The sequence below is a fragment of the Glossina fuscipes genome, unplaced genomic scaffold, assembly GCF_014805625.2.
Source record: "Glossina fuscipes isolate IAEA_lab_2018 unplaced genomic scaffold, Yale_Gfus_2 2, whole genome shotgun sequence".
NCBI lineage: Eukaryota > Metazoa > Arthropoda > Insecta > Diptera > Glossinidae > Glossina > Glossina fuscipes.
The window spans coordinates 18,259,100-18,277,787 of record NW_023998416.1 but is presented as its reverse complement, the minus strand read 5'-3'; the positions used below and the strand labels follow the sequence as shown (position 1 = coordinate 18,277,787).

At 33.5% G+C, this 18,688-nt stretch overlaps 1 protein-coding gene and 1 long non-coding RNA gene across 6 annotated transcripts in view; both read left to right on the top strand.

Annotated features, from left to right (window-relative positions):
- Positions 1-9,602: 9,602 nt before the first annotated feature.
- LOC119632943 lies at positions 9,603-13,338 on the top strand. Of its 4 annotated transcripts, none has more exons than XR_005246836.1 (2): positions 9,603-10,630; positions 12,977-13,338. It is a non-coding gene; the product is annotated as an uncharacterized LOC119632943 (long non-coding RNA). The 4 variants fall into 4 exon arrangements; XR_005246834.1 differs by having other exon boundaries at positions 9,603-10,711; positions 12,982-13,338; XR_005246835.1 differs by having other exon boundaries at positions 9,603-10,711.
- A 51-nt stretch (positions 13,339-13,389) lies between these two features.
- Positions 13,390-18,688, top strand: part of LOC119632942 (bone morphogenetic protein receptor type-1B) — an 85,295-nt gene continuing 79,996 nt past the window's right edge. For both annotated transcript variants that reach the window (XM_038026107.1, XM_038026108.1), the window contains exon 1: positions 13,390-14,665. In XM_038026107.1, coding sequence (XP_037882035.1) covers positions 14,632-14,665 — 34 coding nt within the window. In that variant the 5' untranslated portion in view covers positions 13,390-14,631. The remainder of the gene's footprint in view (positions 14,666-18,688) is intronic.

Here is an 18,688-nt window from a genome sequence, read left to right as displayed (position 1 = left end):
GACCCCGTAAACACATATATATTCGTGATCAGCATCAAACTTTAAGTGAAGTCGATCCGTCTGTCCGCCTGTACAAAGGCTGTTGCAAACGTTTTTCCGGCCGCAAAAATTAAGCCACCGACTTCAAATTTTGCAGAAATTTTGGAATTTCTTGCACGTAAGTTGTAAATGAAAATGGAAGCAGCTCTGTTTTTCAAGACGAATAAACAAATGGGTGTCTGCTCATCACTCATAAACTAAAGCAAATAAATCTAGAAAAATTTCCATACGTACTTTCTATAGGCGGAGCTTTAGCGCCTTCTTTACTGAAGATAGAAAAAATCAGTCGCGCCCATTCAATACTATGGATTATGAAAATTTAGTGTTCTTCCACTGTTTAGTCGTCTTTAGAATAACAGCAATGGGTGTAAAGGATTCGGTCACGATCGAATATAATTTTCTCGCTTGTTCTCTTCAAATATGAAACTCTCCCCTTTAAAACCTAACAATTTGCTTGTGTTCTGAAATCACACTTTTTAAGATAATTCATTCATTCCATCTTTCTGCATACATTTCACATCCAGTTTCATTAATTTTATGAATAGTTGCTTTTTTTTTTCTTTTTCTTTTCTTTGCACTGGAGTATGTTATACTAGTTTCGCTCCTCTTCAGATCTAAAGGTTTTCTTTCACTAAACAACTTTTGTTGGAAAATACAAAAATATGTGTTCTTTAAAGTTTCCAAAAAAACACAAAAAATACTCTTCCACATATGTGCAACATACACGTATTCAGCTGAACAGAACAAAAAGCAAACGGGAGGAATGAGCTCATCATGCCTTAAGCATTATTTTCTTATGTTTTGGTTTTTTTTAAAATGTCTGCTCTCTATATATTTTTTTATTTTTATTTTTATTTTTTGCGCTTTTGTCTTTCGCTACAAATAATGGTCGGTTGAGGTGTTATAATGTAAGTGTAGGAGTCACGCAGAGCGTAGAAGAATGGTCTCCCGTTGAAACCGTATACCACTTCGGACACTTGAACGGCATGTCAGTTGGAAGAAACTGTGTTTAGGTTATAAACATGTTATGGATAATTTTTTTTTTCTTTGTAAATTTGTCAAATAATTTATACCGTTTTTATTTTATTATTATGCTAAGCAAATAATGTAAATAATAGTATTTCTTTGATCCGACTGAGATAGTAATGGATTAGGAAAGGAAGCGCGACTACTAATATATTGCTACTTTGGCGAATTTCTTTCCTTACAAATTTTTCGTAATTTCTGGAACGATCGCTTAAGTATTTAAGAATGATGCCCAAAAGTTCCTATGGAGAATCAAATTCCTTATCTGGCTCAAAAAGGTGGTTTCTCGAATGAAATCATTGAATTGCTTTTTTTTTTCTTTACGACTAGCCTTCTAAGAGATGTCCGCTGCTTGTCCAAAAAGGTTGTAAGTAGAGAGGGATGGAAACAGGGAGTAGTGTTTGTATACCTTTGACTTAAAAGTAAACGATTGATAAAATCACTACTAAACTACTTAAAACTATGACAATTTTTTTCTCGAAACTATGTGATGGGGCAGTATTATTAGCTCTTCCAACTCCTAACCAATTATTTTGTCTTGTTTCCCGTTTTTTTACGGCGCAATTTTTTGTAGATCATTATCTTGAGAAATGCTAATGCACTTCCATAAATATTAAATGAAACTTCAAGAAAATTTTTGTCTCTTATTTCAGTTAGAATATCACGACTTACTCCCTTCGACTTGCAGCAAGATGTGCTATAAAGAACATAGTTTTTTTTTTGCTGTGGTTTTATTTTTCAAAAATTATCAGAAAAATTCATAGCTATAATAGAGCTAGCTATCTAAGTTAATTTACAAACATCATCAAAAAATTGATCCCAGGATGCATATTTTTTTGGATATGACCAATCACTTAGGGAATATCGCCTATTCGTGCAATACCGCGACGGTCTGAAAGAGGTGTGGAAAGACAAAGAGATAGGGAGATAGCGGCCGCTTGAGATTCAATCCAGCGAACAATGCCTTGGTACTCGTGATTCTTACCTACTCAGCTACTCATGCGTGCTACGGTTTGAATTTTATAAACTATCCCTCATAATGTTTACAAGGCGTCATTATCTCTTGGTTCGTATCTTAACACAAATTGACTAAAAGAAAAAAGTATAAGTGATAAGCGCTGGCATATACAAACTAATTATAAGGAAAAATTATACAATGATCTTGGGGCGGGTTGGTTTAAGTTCCACAATTGCATATCGACCAATTTAAATGGCCTTAGATTTCCTTATTTCTTCTACATTCATTTCCCTTATTTAACCAAACTCTCGGAGAAAGTTCCCTACACATGCAGGCTTAGCGATAAGCAGGAAAGAATATATAATAAGTAGAGGGGAACAGAAAGGTACAGCTCCTCTTCGCCACTGAATTTGGTAGTGAATCTTTTCTGTAAACATATAAGTGAGTAAGTTACAGTAGATTTATTGCACTATCGATTAAAGAGGATACAAAAAAGTTCTTTGGAATATCTCTAAAGGCAATCTTTTTCTTTTGAGTTTAAGCCGCATAATCTTAACCGCATCTGCTATTTAAATGAATAGATAGGTATCGTAAAGTGCAGATAAAAGTTTCATTAGTTTGCTCAATTGCTCTTCTTGGTTTCGTATCGCAGTCTTGATCATTTAATCTTAATGGGGCGTGTCTTAACTTGTTAAATAAATAAGCAGATCTTATATAGTAACCTCTTTCCATAAGCAACGAGAATTTTCTGAGAAAGAGGCCCCAGAGCAGTTAGGTATCTTTTAGTGCACTTTTCATGTGCTTGAAGAGGGAAACACTTTCAATTCATATAATTTTTTCTCATATGTTATGCCTCCACCCCGTTATATGACCATTGAAACTTTTTTAATCAAAGTTTAAAAGAACAAGGCGTTAAAAATTCGTTTTGTATTCAAGTAAAATGTTTTCTCCTTTTGTTCCGTTTCTTTTTTTTATATCTTTTTTTTTTATCAGCTTGTGACTCAAAGGTACTTCTGTTTTATACGATTAGTGTTATAAGGATGTGTGTGAACGAGTGGTAAGGTTTAGAGAGACCAAAAATTATTTATGTTAATAATTTCCATGAAAGAAGAAACAAAACAAAAAACAAAAGAATAAGTAAGAAATTCTTGTATTCAGCTCGTAGCGAATTTCACATGCCGATCTTAAGGTAGGTATTTCTATCATTGTAACTCTGACAACTGCTTACATGAATTCTATTGTAACGCAATAGATAATTGGTAAAATTCCACGCAAATTTTTTGGAATTTGTTAACAAAAATGTAAAATAATTTACAAAAGAATTGCGACTTAAGAGGAATATTGCTTGAAAAATCAGTTTGTAGAAATATCGATAGAAAGAACGGGTTGAATGTTGGTCTCGGGCCACTTAACGTACTTCTAAGTTGATGCAATCACTTATATGCTTATAAGCCAGTCGAGCCCTATTATTAAATTGAATTACTAATGTGTACGCTTCTAGGCTTCCGCCTGAATATCCTAACACTCAGCGCTGAATTTCCGAGTGAATTCAGTTTGTTGTTCGTGCTACACATGGAACAACAAACATAGCATATCTTATTTTTTTATGAACAATGAACGCAGCTGCAACGCACAGACAATTATGTTTGGGTAAAATATTCTGTCCGTTGTAAAATCCCCTTGAGAAGGTGTTAAAGTTTACGGTTTTCTGAACTGCCTTCTTGGCATATAAATTAAACACTTCATTGACTGTTTAAGGTACGAAGTTATACACACCCATATAAGCATCATTGACGATAAGATGACGGGAAAGTCAATCATTTTTGTTGTTTTGATTGATTAGCATTTTAAGCAATTTTACTACAGTTCGTTTTATTTTATTCCTTTCGAATTATTTCATAAAAAACGGCAAAGCACAGCTAAAGTTTAGCTGCATTTGCTTGCGAAGTATGAAAGATATTTATTTATGTATCCAAATTTATTTCAACATGTGCTAAGTAATTCCCGCTCGATCATATATGTCATAGTTTGTTCATTCTCCGGTATTCGAGTTCTGATATATTCCTCAAGAAGCTCCCCGAAATCTCTTAAGCAAATTCAATCTTCAAGAAGCTTCGTATCTTAATTTGCAACGGGTATTACGAAGCGAACACATCATCAAATGGAATTTGTATTACATCACACTTCCTGTTCTTAAATTGCAATAGAGCCTCTGGTATTACGAAGCAAACATATCATTAAATGGCATTTGTATTACATCATACTGAAATTTTGTGTTTCTATATTGAATCCTATTTTTGATTTCGCTTCATTTATTTCATCAATCGAAATCTTCATTCTGGTGCGGTAAGCGCATTTCAGCCTCACACTTCACTAACCCGAACAACTTTTTTTTTTTAATACAACGAATCACTTAGAGTATGCTCCCTATAAGTATACTACGATGTTGGTAGACAGAAGTGTGGAAAGACGAAGCAGGAAATGAGAGAGATCACAATAGGGAAAGTGTGTGCCCGATAGGTAAGTGTTATCCCCTTGCCGACTGATCCCACACCAATCCTAATTAAAGTACGGTCTTCCACACCGAGAATTGAATTCTGGGATGCTTCTTAACTACTTGGCTATGTGATAGAAGCAGAACTGTTTAAATGGGTTCTATTGTCTCAAACAATAATCGCAAAGTGGCCTCCTGAACTATGAAAAAAGGAAACAGTCTCTCGAAATCGAGTCATATTCCGAATTTGCTGAAAAATTAACGAGCAATTAATTAGAGGTATACGAGCAATTGCAAAGAGAGAGAATTATACTTTATTAGGTTATATGTTGTTCCGAAGACGCGGGACGGTGAAGTCCACGATAACATTCTTTATTAACTATGTGACATGCCGCAAGAATGTGCTTGCTGCACAGTAACTATTAAGAGTGTGTGATTTTTTCATAGGCGCACGTCCGTGTCTCATCATCATCAACTATGCAGTTTAGTTCATAGTCGCACCTGTAGAAAGAGCCTCTCTATCCCTGTACAGGCCACGTTATTTTTTTATTTAATTAATTAGCTTTCAAATAAAGCGGAAAAAATAACAAGTCAAATCGCTTTACAGATCGTTTCTCAAAACTGGTGGAATTTTTCCAAACGGTATTGCAAGGATGTAGGCCAAGACCGCTAATGTTCAATCCACGTCAGTTAACTGCTACAATAGTTAGTCTTCAACCCCTTCGCTTATACCTTAAAACCTTTCAGTAGGCCATTGTTTCAGTGACTTTTATACCGATTGTCTGGTCCATCCGTGCATTTTAAACATTCGCCGAGAATAGTTTCCAGCAATTGCAAAAGACCGTCCAATGATAGTTGCAAAAACTAAAGCAAATCACTTTATGTCAACATTTTGAAAGTAAAAATTCCCCTTACTTTTTGAACATAGTTAGAACATAGCCTATGGAATAATAGAAAGATATTTTCATTTTAGAGTGTAGATAGATATCGTAATATCTTTAGAAAAGGGCGTATGTGTTAATGTTTGTATGTATTGAACATTATCTAAACTAAGGAATTTGTAATTACTATTACGTTTTTTTTAAACGCAACCGCACACACAAAACATTAAAGCTGGCTAAGGCTGCCAGTTTGATTAAAGAGTCTTTTTTAATCTGTGTGCAAAAGCTTCATGGTTTTAGTTGTTCATAGAGTTAATTATATGTTGCCTGTCTATTCGTACTAAAGTGTCGCATATTACTCTTATGTTATGCAAGTGCATAACATGTGCTCCGTCTAACTTCCAACGAAATGTTCTTTATTTTGTTCAGAAAATCACGATACGCTTTTGACGGCTGCATTTACCTGTTATTTATTTCTTTATTTTTACTATTATTATTATTTTCTTTTTTTTTTTTTTTTTTTTGAATTGAATTCGATTTAACGCTTTTTAATCACTAATCAAAATGTTAAACACTTGACTCTTAGCTAACATGTTGAGAGCATGCTTTAACATTATAACGACAAGTGAAGGGGAAAATAGTGGTGCCTATGATGTTGTCGTAGGTAATAGTGCCATTTTAAATGTATATGTATACATTATATAGATGCTTAAACATATTTACTCATATATGACGACCGATTAAATCTATTAGCTTATGCGGATGTTTATTATTAGCAAATATCAATAAATATGTTCTTTCGTTTATTGGTTATCTGTGACGTGATTAAGTGAATGGCGGTTCTTTCCTTATATGCTAAAAATCAATAAAATTTATCACTTAATTATTATGGCTTCTATTATAGTTTTATTAATTTTGCTTTCAAAAGCTTACATTAAAGGAAAGCATTAATAATTGTCTGTCAAATGATAAAAATAATATATGCATGTCCACGCTACGAAGTACTTGAACGAAAAAGAGGAAAATACTAATATTGTCGACTGTTGTTTAAATAGTAGCATAGAAATATGCCTTAAAGACAAGCTAATCTGCACACTCTAAACACAAGCGGAATTAAAAAACATGAGGAACATAAAGATGTGAAATTTGCTTGCAAGGCCAAGATGAAAATATATTCGCTTGGTTTTTTTTCTTTATTTATATAACTAATTTATTACTCGGGGTACACCCCCTGCGCCTAAATAACAATGATGGTCAGAAAGCAGTGAAGGTTGAAAGAGGTAAGAAGCGGCCGCAGCCTTCGGTAAATGTTAGGCCTTTAGGCCTTTATACATCGAGCTATCACGATGGCTACAATCACACAGCATCACACTCGAGTATACCGACTTGATAGAAGCACCACTTAACTACTTTGCTGCTCGGTAGCGTATATTCACCCAATCGCAGTCACAATTGTAATATCAACGAACTCATCGACCTGTGAGGCTGAAGCGATTCAATTTTGTGAGGATGAGCTTTTAAAAATTTAGAGGAGTTTGGCATAAGAGCTGCATTTGACCTGATAACTTTCCATTGGGTGTAACTCGCGGGATTTCCTATTCAGATATGCATTCCTTTTCGTTGCTTTGCCTCTGCTTAGCCATCCAAAAGTACAAGTTCTCCTCTTATTAACCGAATTAGTCGAACACAATTTACGTAAATTGCAACATCAGCCTTATACCAAATGATGGTTAATCTATTTGGACGCAAGCCAACGAAAACATTATTTAGTACACAAAGCTGATAGGTAAAGATAGGCCTAGCAAACTTTATGTGTAAAGCAGTCAAGAGGTCGAATTTAGACTATGAGACAGTTCAAGGTAAATTTTTGATCATAATTTTGTTTATATTAATTTAAGATATCAAGAGAGGGATAGACTGACAACTTGCTATTTGTGAGAACAAAACTTTAGATGGACTATGACATCTTCTATGCGTTTTATTAAGCATCAAAAATATGAAGAATCAAATATATATCCCCGTAGTTGGGTTACAATCTAGATATTCGTCAACCGCTTTTAGGTGGACCCTGTGATCGGTTTAGGCCAGTTTCAAATTGTTTTGCAAAAAATGGCGCTATGTTCATTTTTGCGGACGAGAGAATGGTTACCGTAGAGACAATCGAGCAGACAGAGATATGTACAGTAGAATATTAACAACAACCATTACGCAGAGGGACAGACCGTCAAAACTTAAATCGAATCAGAGTTTGATGCTTATGAAGAATGTATATCTTTCGGTAATGGATATAAAAGGTGAAGAACTGGTATTGGCTTTAGCGCGCTAGTTTCATGCTCATCCATGCATCAAAATATCAGGTTCGTATGAGGCTTTAACACTTTTGTTGAAAGGGTGAAGTGTTTTGCCATTGTGCACATGTTTTCTGGCGAATCGCGCTCGTCTTTGCAATGAAGATTTTGATAAGTATTAAAAAGAACTTTCAGATTCACATTTAACATCGGTCTTAAGGTACGTTTCTTTACCTTTTATGCATCTTCGTGATTATTTACTGCGCATGATCATATTTAAAACTTGTCCTGAAGATCTTCTCTAGGAATGTAGATCCATCAACTTTTATTTTTCAATAGCTTTGACCATGAATAGTCGGAGGACCGAACAGAATTAAATCGCCACAAAATGTTGCGCATACCAAAAATGTAAAACTTTTAATGAAATTTGTGTTATTTTTGGGGAATAGCCGCGCGTTACGTCCTTGTTACGATGGCAAAGTATAAGCAAGTACAACATTTCGCAATGAGTGAAACGTAAACCCCCCGGTTTTCTTCACCATTGCCAAAGTGAAATATAATTATATGGAAGTATGCACGTATTGCGGATAGTTTTTATATTACATCGCATTAAAAGCCTCGATTAACTATGTGCTTCAATCTGATTTTATTTACGATATAAAACGCTCTACATTTTTTGTAAACCGAAATTGGAAAACCAAAAATCGAACCGCTAGCTGCTGCTTCCAGATATAATTAAACATTACGATGTTTTTTATCTTCTCATTTCATATTTTTTAATCTTTGATATATGATTACGACTGCCTTGCATCAGGCAGTGCTCATTATGCTGCCCTGATAATTTTTGTAAGCATGCGTATGTATCAAAATGGTTTATGAAAGGCGTAAATTTTTGGTAATTTTATTTTGTTCTTGCATTCTCTCAACGTCTGAAAGAAAATTGCAGACAGTGTGTAAGCACGTCCCCTCTTTTTTTTATATCTAATCACTATTAGGGAGATTTTAATGTGTTGCCCTTAATGATACATTTTATTCACAACGTGATTTTAAACACAGCAACTTGCATGCAGTCTGACCAGTAGTCCTGCGTATTATCAAAAACGAATAAAAACCATCGTTTACCAACACTCTGTGCATCGGGCTATGTGCTGCAAAAGAGATATGCACTGTGCATACACGCATAGGATAAGGAATAAAATATAGAAGAATAACATACAAAATACTATGTATATATGTACACATGTGTGCGCAGCAATCCGCAGCCAAAAACTTGAATAAAATACAAAGAGTCAGAAATTGCTTTAGCTATCAGATGGAATAAAAAGATATGTCAGTCAATAAAAAAGAGCAGGGAAATCAACAACAGCAATAAGAATAGCAACAAATAAATGATAACAACGCTGAAAAGAAAGGTAAAGAGAATTGAGAAGTTTGTGTATGGCTTTAGAAGAAAGGGAGGATAAAACAACAAACAAGCAAAAAACAAAAAAAAAGTTCATTTTCTTATTCCTTTCAATTGAGTGAACTGAGTGGATGAGAGTGCATTTTTCTACCTTACTCTGTTACGCTCTTGTCCGAGAGAGAAAATTTCTTATTTAAATGAGAATAAATGAACAAGCCAATTATCCAATTGCTCCGCGTAATCAAAACACCGCATTACTCTGTGTGTGCCAACAGAAATTCTCCCACTTTTCGTTTTTGAGAGAAAGGCTACTTGCATCCAAGAAACGGACTGAATCAATTTTCTGAGCGGAGAGTTTTTCATTGCTGCGTTTGCACTGCATTGTACAATTCTTTTTCTCTGAGAGCAGATTTCTTCTCGTCATAAAAAGAGGGAAGAAAGAAAGGGAGAGGGAATCACCACCTTTCAACAATTGCTTACGTGAATATAAATCTAAACATTTTGTAGATTTTTTCAGTTGCTTTTGAATAATAGTATTGCAAATTGGCAAATAACGTCCGTCAGTTTTGAATTTGAGAGAGAAGTTACACAGTTATCCCTTAATTCAAGTCAATAAGCTGAGAGCAGTAAATACAATATCTGAGCGTAAACTTAACTTTGCCGTACATTCTTATCTAGATGCAAAAATAAATGCTGAGAATAATAAATTTAATTTTTGAGCGTAAAATTTTTGAGCAACCATAGCTATATATAAATGCAAGTATATGTGTATTGGATCAGTTGTTGTTTTTTTGTTGGTATATGATGTAGTTGCGCGTCGCAAATTTCCACTGACACGGCTTATTTTTTCATTTCCTTTCGCTTATACGGCATTCGCGTTGATTAAGAAAAAAAAAAAAAAAAAAAACTGAAATTTGTATTTTTGTATTGAAATCTTTATGATAATTTCGTATTTTTTCTTTCGTCGCCGTTTTGGTTTTAAAGTGCAAATATAAAAAAAAAAACAAATTATTTAACATTCATTCATAAATTCAACAACAAAATCAAAGCATAAAATTTTTACTATTTATTGGTAAATAGAAATAAGTGTGCGCAGCAAAACAATTTGAAGAGAGGAAGAACTTCAACATATATTTTTAATATAAACTACACTGCAGTATACAGTAGGGAGGGTTTAATGCGTAAAAAAACGCGTATGCCTTCTATCCACTAACTTTTAGATGCATAAATGCTTATTGTGAGTGTGTGGTATGTTAAACAATTCGGGGTAAACATTTATAAAAATTTTCATTTATTCGCGTTCGGGATGCGCATTTTATTTAATGTTTAATGGTTTGAGACAACAGAGGTATTATTTCGCCTGTGTGCATTTTAATTCATTTGTTCGTTCCTGTGCTATCACTACTTCACAAAATCGTATAGAAACACTAAAAAAAAAAGACAATAATGCTATACGCGACTAAGTTACGTGTCGTGGCTAAAAATATAAATTCTGAATAAAATTAAAAATATATGAAAAATACTTATCATATTTTATGTCGAGTAAGGAAAACAAAAAAGCTTTGTAAAGAGATTTGTATGGACGCTTGTAACTATCAAAAACAAAATTGGTTGACAAACACAGTAACTCCGATTCGTTGACAAGTCTGCCCTTATGCGACTGCCGCTTAATATTTATCTCAACTATCCAATAAAGACTGAAGTTTTGTTCATTTTAAGGCGAAGTGGGAATTTGAATTTTCACAAATTTAACGTTTTCAAGGAACCACATTTTGGATTAACCCTCTGAACCAGCCTGAGATTAACAGATTTGATAAACGCAAATAGCCTCGCATTGCACCTGGAATATACATCGGGAAAGAGTCGATTATTTTTTTAAAGTCTTAAAGCTTTAAAAAAAATTTCGTAAAGAGGAGACAGAACATCCGTTCCATTGTTCCCTTCTTCCCTTCTCTAGAGGATAAGGACAATCTTAAATTGCCTTTATTGTCCGGATACATAAAGAAAATTGGTGAAAGGTGAAGTGATAACTCGGCAACAACTATCAATTGAATGCAAATCTTGACAAATTAAAATTACCAACAAGAAATTATTGAATAATAGACTGATAAGAGAATTTTTTTTGTTCAAAATACTCTATAAGGCTTATTCTTAAAAGGAGAGGACCTTTGAATGGATTAGCCATTGTCCCCTTGTTAACACTACAGGAATTGACACCCACTAGAGTAGACCAAACTCCGATTGCAACTTGTAGCAAAATGGCTTCAGAATTCTTTATAAACTGGGCTTCTGTGTCCATTTCGATGATACGAATCATACAAATTACCTTCCAACTCTGTACAATAAAATGGAAAGTCGAAACTTAACACAAGTTAAATTCTGCCTAAAAGTGTCTCAATCCTTTTTTTATCAACAAAGTTGACTCGTCGCAAAAGATGAAGAAGAAATGAGTTCAATAATCGTTTTTTTAACCTTTCCTTTCTGCAAATAAAGATATCTTCCGAAATAAAATGGTTATTTGTAAATAGTGAGCTGGGATCGCCTGCTCATTTCACTCGTTCACTGAAACGTTTAATTAATGCTTTTTGTATTAGAGTTAATCGTTTTCAACGTACGCAATATTTATCCGAAGCATTTTCAAAGGTTAGTGCGAAAGAAAATCACAAATTTTCCCTTCTTAGAGAAATAAAACGCAAAAAGAACTATTCTTAGGCATTTTTCAGCCTCGAAAAAAAAGAATCTTTGGCGAAACAATTGAAATGGCGAGGAAGGCTAACTACACAACCTTTTTCGCATTTGAGTGGACAAAGGTATAGCAACATGCAAGGACGATTTTTGGGTTAAAAAATAATGTTATTATTATTACAATTAGTTTAGTCAGAGATATATATTCAAAGATATAAAGACATAAAGCACTAACATCCCGGGCTATCGACTTTATTGAAAACCCTACCGCACTTGATATTTGAAATCACGACCATTGCGTTGTTGCTCGAGATTCTTTAATTACTCAGCCACTCAGGCAGATAAAAGAAAAATATTTGATATTTCGATTCGTTTTACTGAACAATACTATACCGAATATCGTTTTTAGAATGATTTGACAGACTCTGGAAAACTCTATTGTGCAAGTACATTCGATTAATCACAGTTAGGAGAGTTGTTTGATTTAAATTCATTACTAATTGCTTTTACTCTTTTTCTCCTTTTTTTGCATTCGAGAGAAGTTACTTTGGAGTTGTTCCAAATTTCTTTCTTACAGACTTATTGTTTCAGATAAGTAAATATTTTCTTCAATCTTACAACAAAGTTGCCCGTATTATAAAAGCAAGGAAACCCATTCTTACTTCTGAAAGGGGGAAATCAACTTCACTTAGAAGACTATTTCTAGGCAACTATTTTATTTATTTTTCATGTAAAGTGAATAAAATTTGACATTGATGAAAAATTCTAATAGCGCGAAGCAATTCAAATCCCAAAGAAAAAGCTTGAAGGAAATAATCGAACTCGAGCCCCCGGAGAAGGAGATTCTGCCGCACTACGTTTTCGAGTTTAATATTGACTTTGAGTTTTAAGAATACGAATAGTTGCGATGCACTGGTTTAAGGCTCCTACCTTGAAAAGAATCTCACGCTGGTTAAAGATCCCATGTACACGAAAGGAAATGACTCTTACCCTAGTAAGGGCGAAAAAATCGAATTTCATATTGATTAAAGGTCCCAAATGTAAGGACAGACTCTAGTCGTACACTGAATGAAAGTGTGTGCAATGTACTCCATAAACAAATGACTTCTGCTTTGAGCGAGCTTGATTAGGAAACGTTATCGTTTAACCACTTGAAAGTTACAAGTTAAACTAAAAAAACGTTGTTTCATTTTATGTCGCAAGGACAGAAAACTATTTACATAATCAGAAAAATGGCATATAATCCTAAATAAAGAAAGTTTGAGAACACGGAATAATCGAGATTAAGCAAACAAAATTATATAACAAACTTTACAAAAAGACAAAAAAAAAAAAAAAAATTCAAAAAGGAAAAATTAAAAATAATGATTAAAAGTCATTAAAAAGACGAAACATATCCTTTAGTTCTCAATTTAATATAAAATCCCCATGGATTAAATTTCACCTGATTTTCTATGTATCGCCACTTCTCGCCTGTAATTATACTCAACGTGGTGATCACGAGCTCACACCAAACATTATTCCTCAGCATAATCAACATCATCTGCAGCAAAAAAAAAAAAAAACAAAAGCAACAGCGACAAGAGTAAAAGAAGAAACGTAATAAATATTTAACAAAACAAAAAAAATTGTACGAAATTTTTTGTATACAAAAAAAGAAAAGAAAAAAGATGAGAAGAAAAACAAAACCATCAAAGCTGTGAACTTAAAATTTCAGCACAAATGTTTTTTGTTCCTTTTATTTACTTTTGTGAACATAGTGGTACGAATCAAGACAACTGAGAAAAGACATAACAATAATAAAAACAAAAAATTAAATCTTCTCCTTAACCTTAAAGATTGCATCATTTGCGCTCTTCCCCCCTCCTTTATCGTAACTTCATAATACGCTCTTTGCGTTGTTGTCAAAAACAAAAGCAGAAAGAACGCGAAAGGCTATAAAAAGAAATAAAACCTTAGCGACGCCGTTGTGACCGTGTTATTGGCTTTGGCTGGTTTGTGCTTACAGGCAACCGTGATCTGACCGTCATCTCATATCTTGAAGCCACGATGTGATGTTGATCATCATCAACCTCATAATGAACAGTCAAGTCTAAAAAGATACCTTTCGAAGTAACAACTACAACAGCAACAACAATAACAATAACAACAAAGCGTTATTGCCAAGGTGCTCTTTTCCTAAAATTCCAAATATTGAGAAGAAGTAAATAAAAAAACTAAAAAAAAAAAAAAATCCTTTTCTGTTTTTATTGGAGAAACGCGTTCGTGCAACAATTTATTTTCTGTGTACACATTCGCTGTTACTTCCTTTACTCTGCGATTCGTTGCTTCCTTACTTTATTCAGTGGCAGCAGCATAGCTTACGCTGTTTTTTGTTTTTGTTTTTAGAGAAAAGAAACTAAAAAACAAATCAAACGTCATTGGCTTTTGTTTTACGAATTCTCTCACTTTTACGTTTGTTTTTGCTTTCCAATCTCTATATATACATGAGTAAATGCATATATATATATATATGCATATATAAAAGGAAAAACCACAACAAAATAAACGGAATAAAAGAACATTTGAACGTCGTAATATCATTTCATCTTCCCATCTGTGTGTGTGTGTGTGTGTGTGCTCGTGTGTGTGTGTGTGTGTATTACTACTGCCTTATAGTAGTACCAGTCCGAAGGTAACAAACAAACCTTGCAAACAAACTGAGCAATATTATTGAAGAGGAACAACGTAAGAAAAACGTTTTAAAACGCGTTGTTACGGGCGTTGTTGTTGATATTGTTGGCCTGTGTGACGACAACGACGACTACGTTGCCTGTGTTCCTGTTTATTAAATTCAACAAGTTTCTTAAAAACGAGACATGGCGCCGAAATCCAGAAAAAAGAAGGCTCACGGTAAATACAATATATAAAAAAATAAAATCATATTTTAATAATTTTCTGAATTTTTGAATTTTTTATTCTCTTTATGTTCTCTCCTATGTGTACACACATATATATCTATATATATATACGTCTACTGTAAATAACTCACTACTTTGTCGTTTGCTATTTAACATGCAATTAATTAAAACAATATAAAATGTCTAAAAAGTTTTGAGCTTCGAGCCAAATTGACATTAAACTATTAGGTCGTTTGCTATCAACCGTCACATGTATGCGAAATAGCCGTTTCTGATTGTAGATTTGTGTCACAAGAAAGAGAGATAATTTTACTTTTTTCGAATGATTTAGACACACACACATACGTAAAATCTATTCCGATTGATGTTGTATAATTTGGGAAGAAAATGTTGAGCTTTGATCGAAGGCATTAATCTTAATGTCCCTATAGTAGGCACTATAGGGACATGTTCAGTTTAGTTTTAGTTTAGTTTTCCATGCGATACAACACTATATTCAGAAAGTAATGAATGAAAAATATGCTCTCTGCCTCGAACGTTTTGAAGACCATGCTATTATATCGAATATATATATATGTATATAAATATATATATATATACATACATATATGTTTTATGTGCCATATACTTTGACATAATATATGAATCTTTTGTTCAGTGGGAATTTTCGACGGGCGAGTCGCATTTCAAACAATCCTCAGCCTCAAGTCTTCAATATAACACAGCGTTTAATAAGTTCACTAGGATGACATATAGATGTCGCCACTATTGATGAACTCATATGAGTATCAGGTTGCACCAACTTTCAAACGAAAGGTGTTGAAATTTAATGGCACGCCGACCATTAGTTTACCATTCGCAGTTGTTTAGTGCGTATATCTGTAAATATACAGTAGTCCAATAAAGTCTACATGCAGTAGGAAAAGCTGAAGTTTGTTTTATTAACACCTACATTCATAGATTGAGCGTCAGAAAATATAATTCTTAAAAAACGAAAACTGCTATTAAATAATAATTCAACATTTTTTTGACTTAAGATAGAGTTAGAAAACAAAAAATGTATGTAGACTTTGCTTGGCTACTTTACATATGTATATATTTTTTTCTAGTCTAATATGCGAACACAATATGCGAACAATATTTTTCCAAAGTGTCCTTACAGTTCGAATAAAACTGGCAGAGAGAGCTTTTGAAAAATTCATTGATCTCCGTTTGGTTTATTATGGTTACATCAGACTTTCGTCGTTTTTATCTCAAAGCTTCAACTAAAGAATTGAGCTTATAAAAATTTAGTTCGCTTCTTGTAGACGGGGTTGACTAGCATATAAACGAAGGTTTTTCCTTTCTTTTTTATTCGCTGTGCAAGGCAATGCATGGTGTAGATGATCCTTTTTTTCATACAATTCTGCTAAAAAATTCAAATGTCAATCGTTTTCAAATCCTTCTATCAGTCGTGAGCTATTCTCACCTACTAATACGTGTTGTCGTAACCAGTATTATTTTTAAAGTTAGGCAACATCTTAAAGCCTACAATTCCAAAATTTTTATATGAAGTTTTTATAAAACATGGCACTTTTATATGCTTAAAAATTTGGTCGCGACCAACATGAGATTTTAAGTCGTCTATTCGTTTGGCACTGGTATTTCGATCAACATCAACAAAATAACGGAAATCAGAAATTGAGATCGTGAAAATTCTTCTTGCGACATTAAAGCACAAGCAACTCTGCCACAATAAACATATTTCAAGGCTACCAGTCCTGCCAAAATACGTTGAATCCAATTGTGTGTGGTATCCACGCAGTGAAAACTGTGCTGATTGCAATTTTGAATTTATGGCAAATATATGGAAAATAATGTTTTGTTTGAATTGAATCCTCGCCGATTTGAATTAGAGCGGAAGAGTTACTCAGGAGTTACTGTGGGAACCCATAATGCCGTATTGTCATTTTATCCTGTACGTAACGTTATGTCCCTTTTAAATGTCATTCCACAAACTGTCCCACAGCCAATGGGGTCACGACTTGCATTCTTCCTTTCCGTTGAAGTGCCAGTGGACATCAAAAATATGCCTTGAAATGAAACCAGCCAATACATAGAAAAAAGGGCATCTTGTGAATGGGTCCGTTTCGCAATGACGAAAGAGTTAGATATCTGCTGCAGATCTTCAACTACTGTAATATTAATATTATAATAATATTTAATTTTTTTTTATATTAATCTTTATCGTCTTTTAATTATTATGTTAAAGGAATTTAAGAGCGGACTCATCGAGTCTATTATTAAGCTGATGCTGGTATATTTAACAAGGTTGACAGATGACCAGCAAAGATACGATTGGCTAGCTTGACGGACGTAACCGTATCAGCTGATCGCTTCTTTATGTAACCTATGTGTGCTTTAGGCATTAAAAAAATAAATACCGTTGCAAACGATTACAAAATAGATTTTCGAGCTGATTGCTTCAAATAATGTGTACTGCTCGTAAAGCGATGAAGACAAAGTTTTTAGAATTTATACTCAAATAGTTAAACAATTGGATTATGACTATATTCAAGATTAGATTTCACCTCGACACAAACTAAATAAGTTTTGTACACACAAAAACATACATTAAGCGCCACTCATAAATTCCAAAACAGAAACTGAAAAGTATTGAATGTGAAAGCATGCGAGAGTTCAGGTAATGGGCCACAAAGGGATGTACGAGCTGCCATTACTAAAACATTCATTCGAATATATCCTTGTGATCAAAAGCGAATATATTTCTTGAGTTGTGCTATATGCGCAATTCTGAATGTATGGGGTATAAAAATTTCGGTTCATTACAATCTAAGATTTCTATCGAGCACCACACATAAAAGTAATGAAAAGAAAATCCAACGAGAGGAAAGAAAAGAATTTTTAATGAGACAACTGGAAAATGCTTACTATATACACAAAAGCATAAAAGCATATACGCAATCATATCATCATAAATGTGTGTTAAGCTAGATAAACATCCATATGTACATTGTATATATTTATGTATATAAGTAAACTAAAAATAGTTGCATATCTGGGCAATCATGCATGTATAGGTAGATAGGTATGCATGTAAAGATGTGGGTAAGCAACGTATAAAATCTTAAATTCCAATACAACACATGTGTCGTATACGGCGTAAAAATAATCATGTTCAGTAAATGAAAAGAACACAAACAGCAAATTATGTATGTATGTATGTATGTATGTATGTATGTATGTATGTACGGATGAACCTATCTTTTTGTAGGCAATGCAACATAAACATAGTATACATAGAGCACACAAACAGGATACAAAACATTACTTGTAGAATGACAGCTCACAAGTTACAAGCATTCATGCGCATAATGTATTTGTGGATTCGCTAGAGAGAAAAAGAGATCTTTTAAACGAACAAAAAAAAAAAAAGAAAAGAGAAGAAAAAGAAAAACAAAAATAAACCGAGAAAAAGTTGTACTAGGACTACACCGAATCACTCAACACTCAGCAGCTATTATCTATGTTGTAAAATTTCACGTAAAAGATTCCATAATAGAAATGTTAATCAGATCTTAGGTTTTTTTTTAAATATTTACTTAGCCTTAATTAATTTATATATCTACTTAGGCTCATCCAATATGTACTCACTTAGTCTACCATCAACAAACGTTGTTTGTTCATTAGGATTACTACGGTTTAACCTATATTTAGATCGAAATGTAAACATTTTCTCATATCCATCCAAAATCTTAATATTCGAGTCGTTGCCTGTATACACAATAACGACGTATCGTAAACGCAGCTGCAGCAAGCATGACAACATTGATATACCTTCGATGATGTTTATAGAAATAATAACAAAAAGCAACGTTAATGTAATCTGAGCTGCATACAAATCACTTAAAGATTTAAAACATTTTCATTTGTTTTTATATTATGCTATGTTGTTGCTGTAGGAAATGTTAAGAATGATTTTTTATTTAGTTTTCTTTTTTCTGTTTTTTGTTTA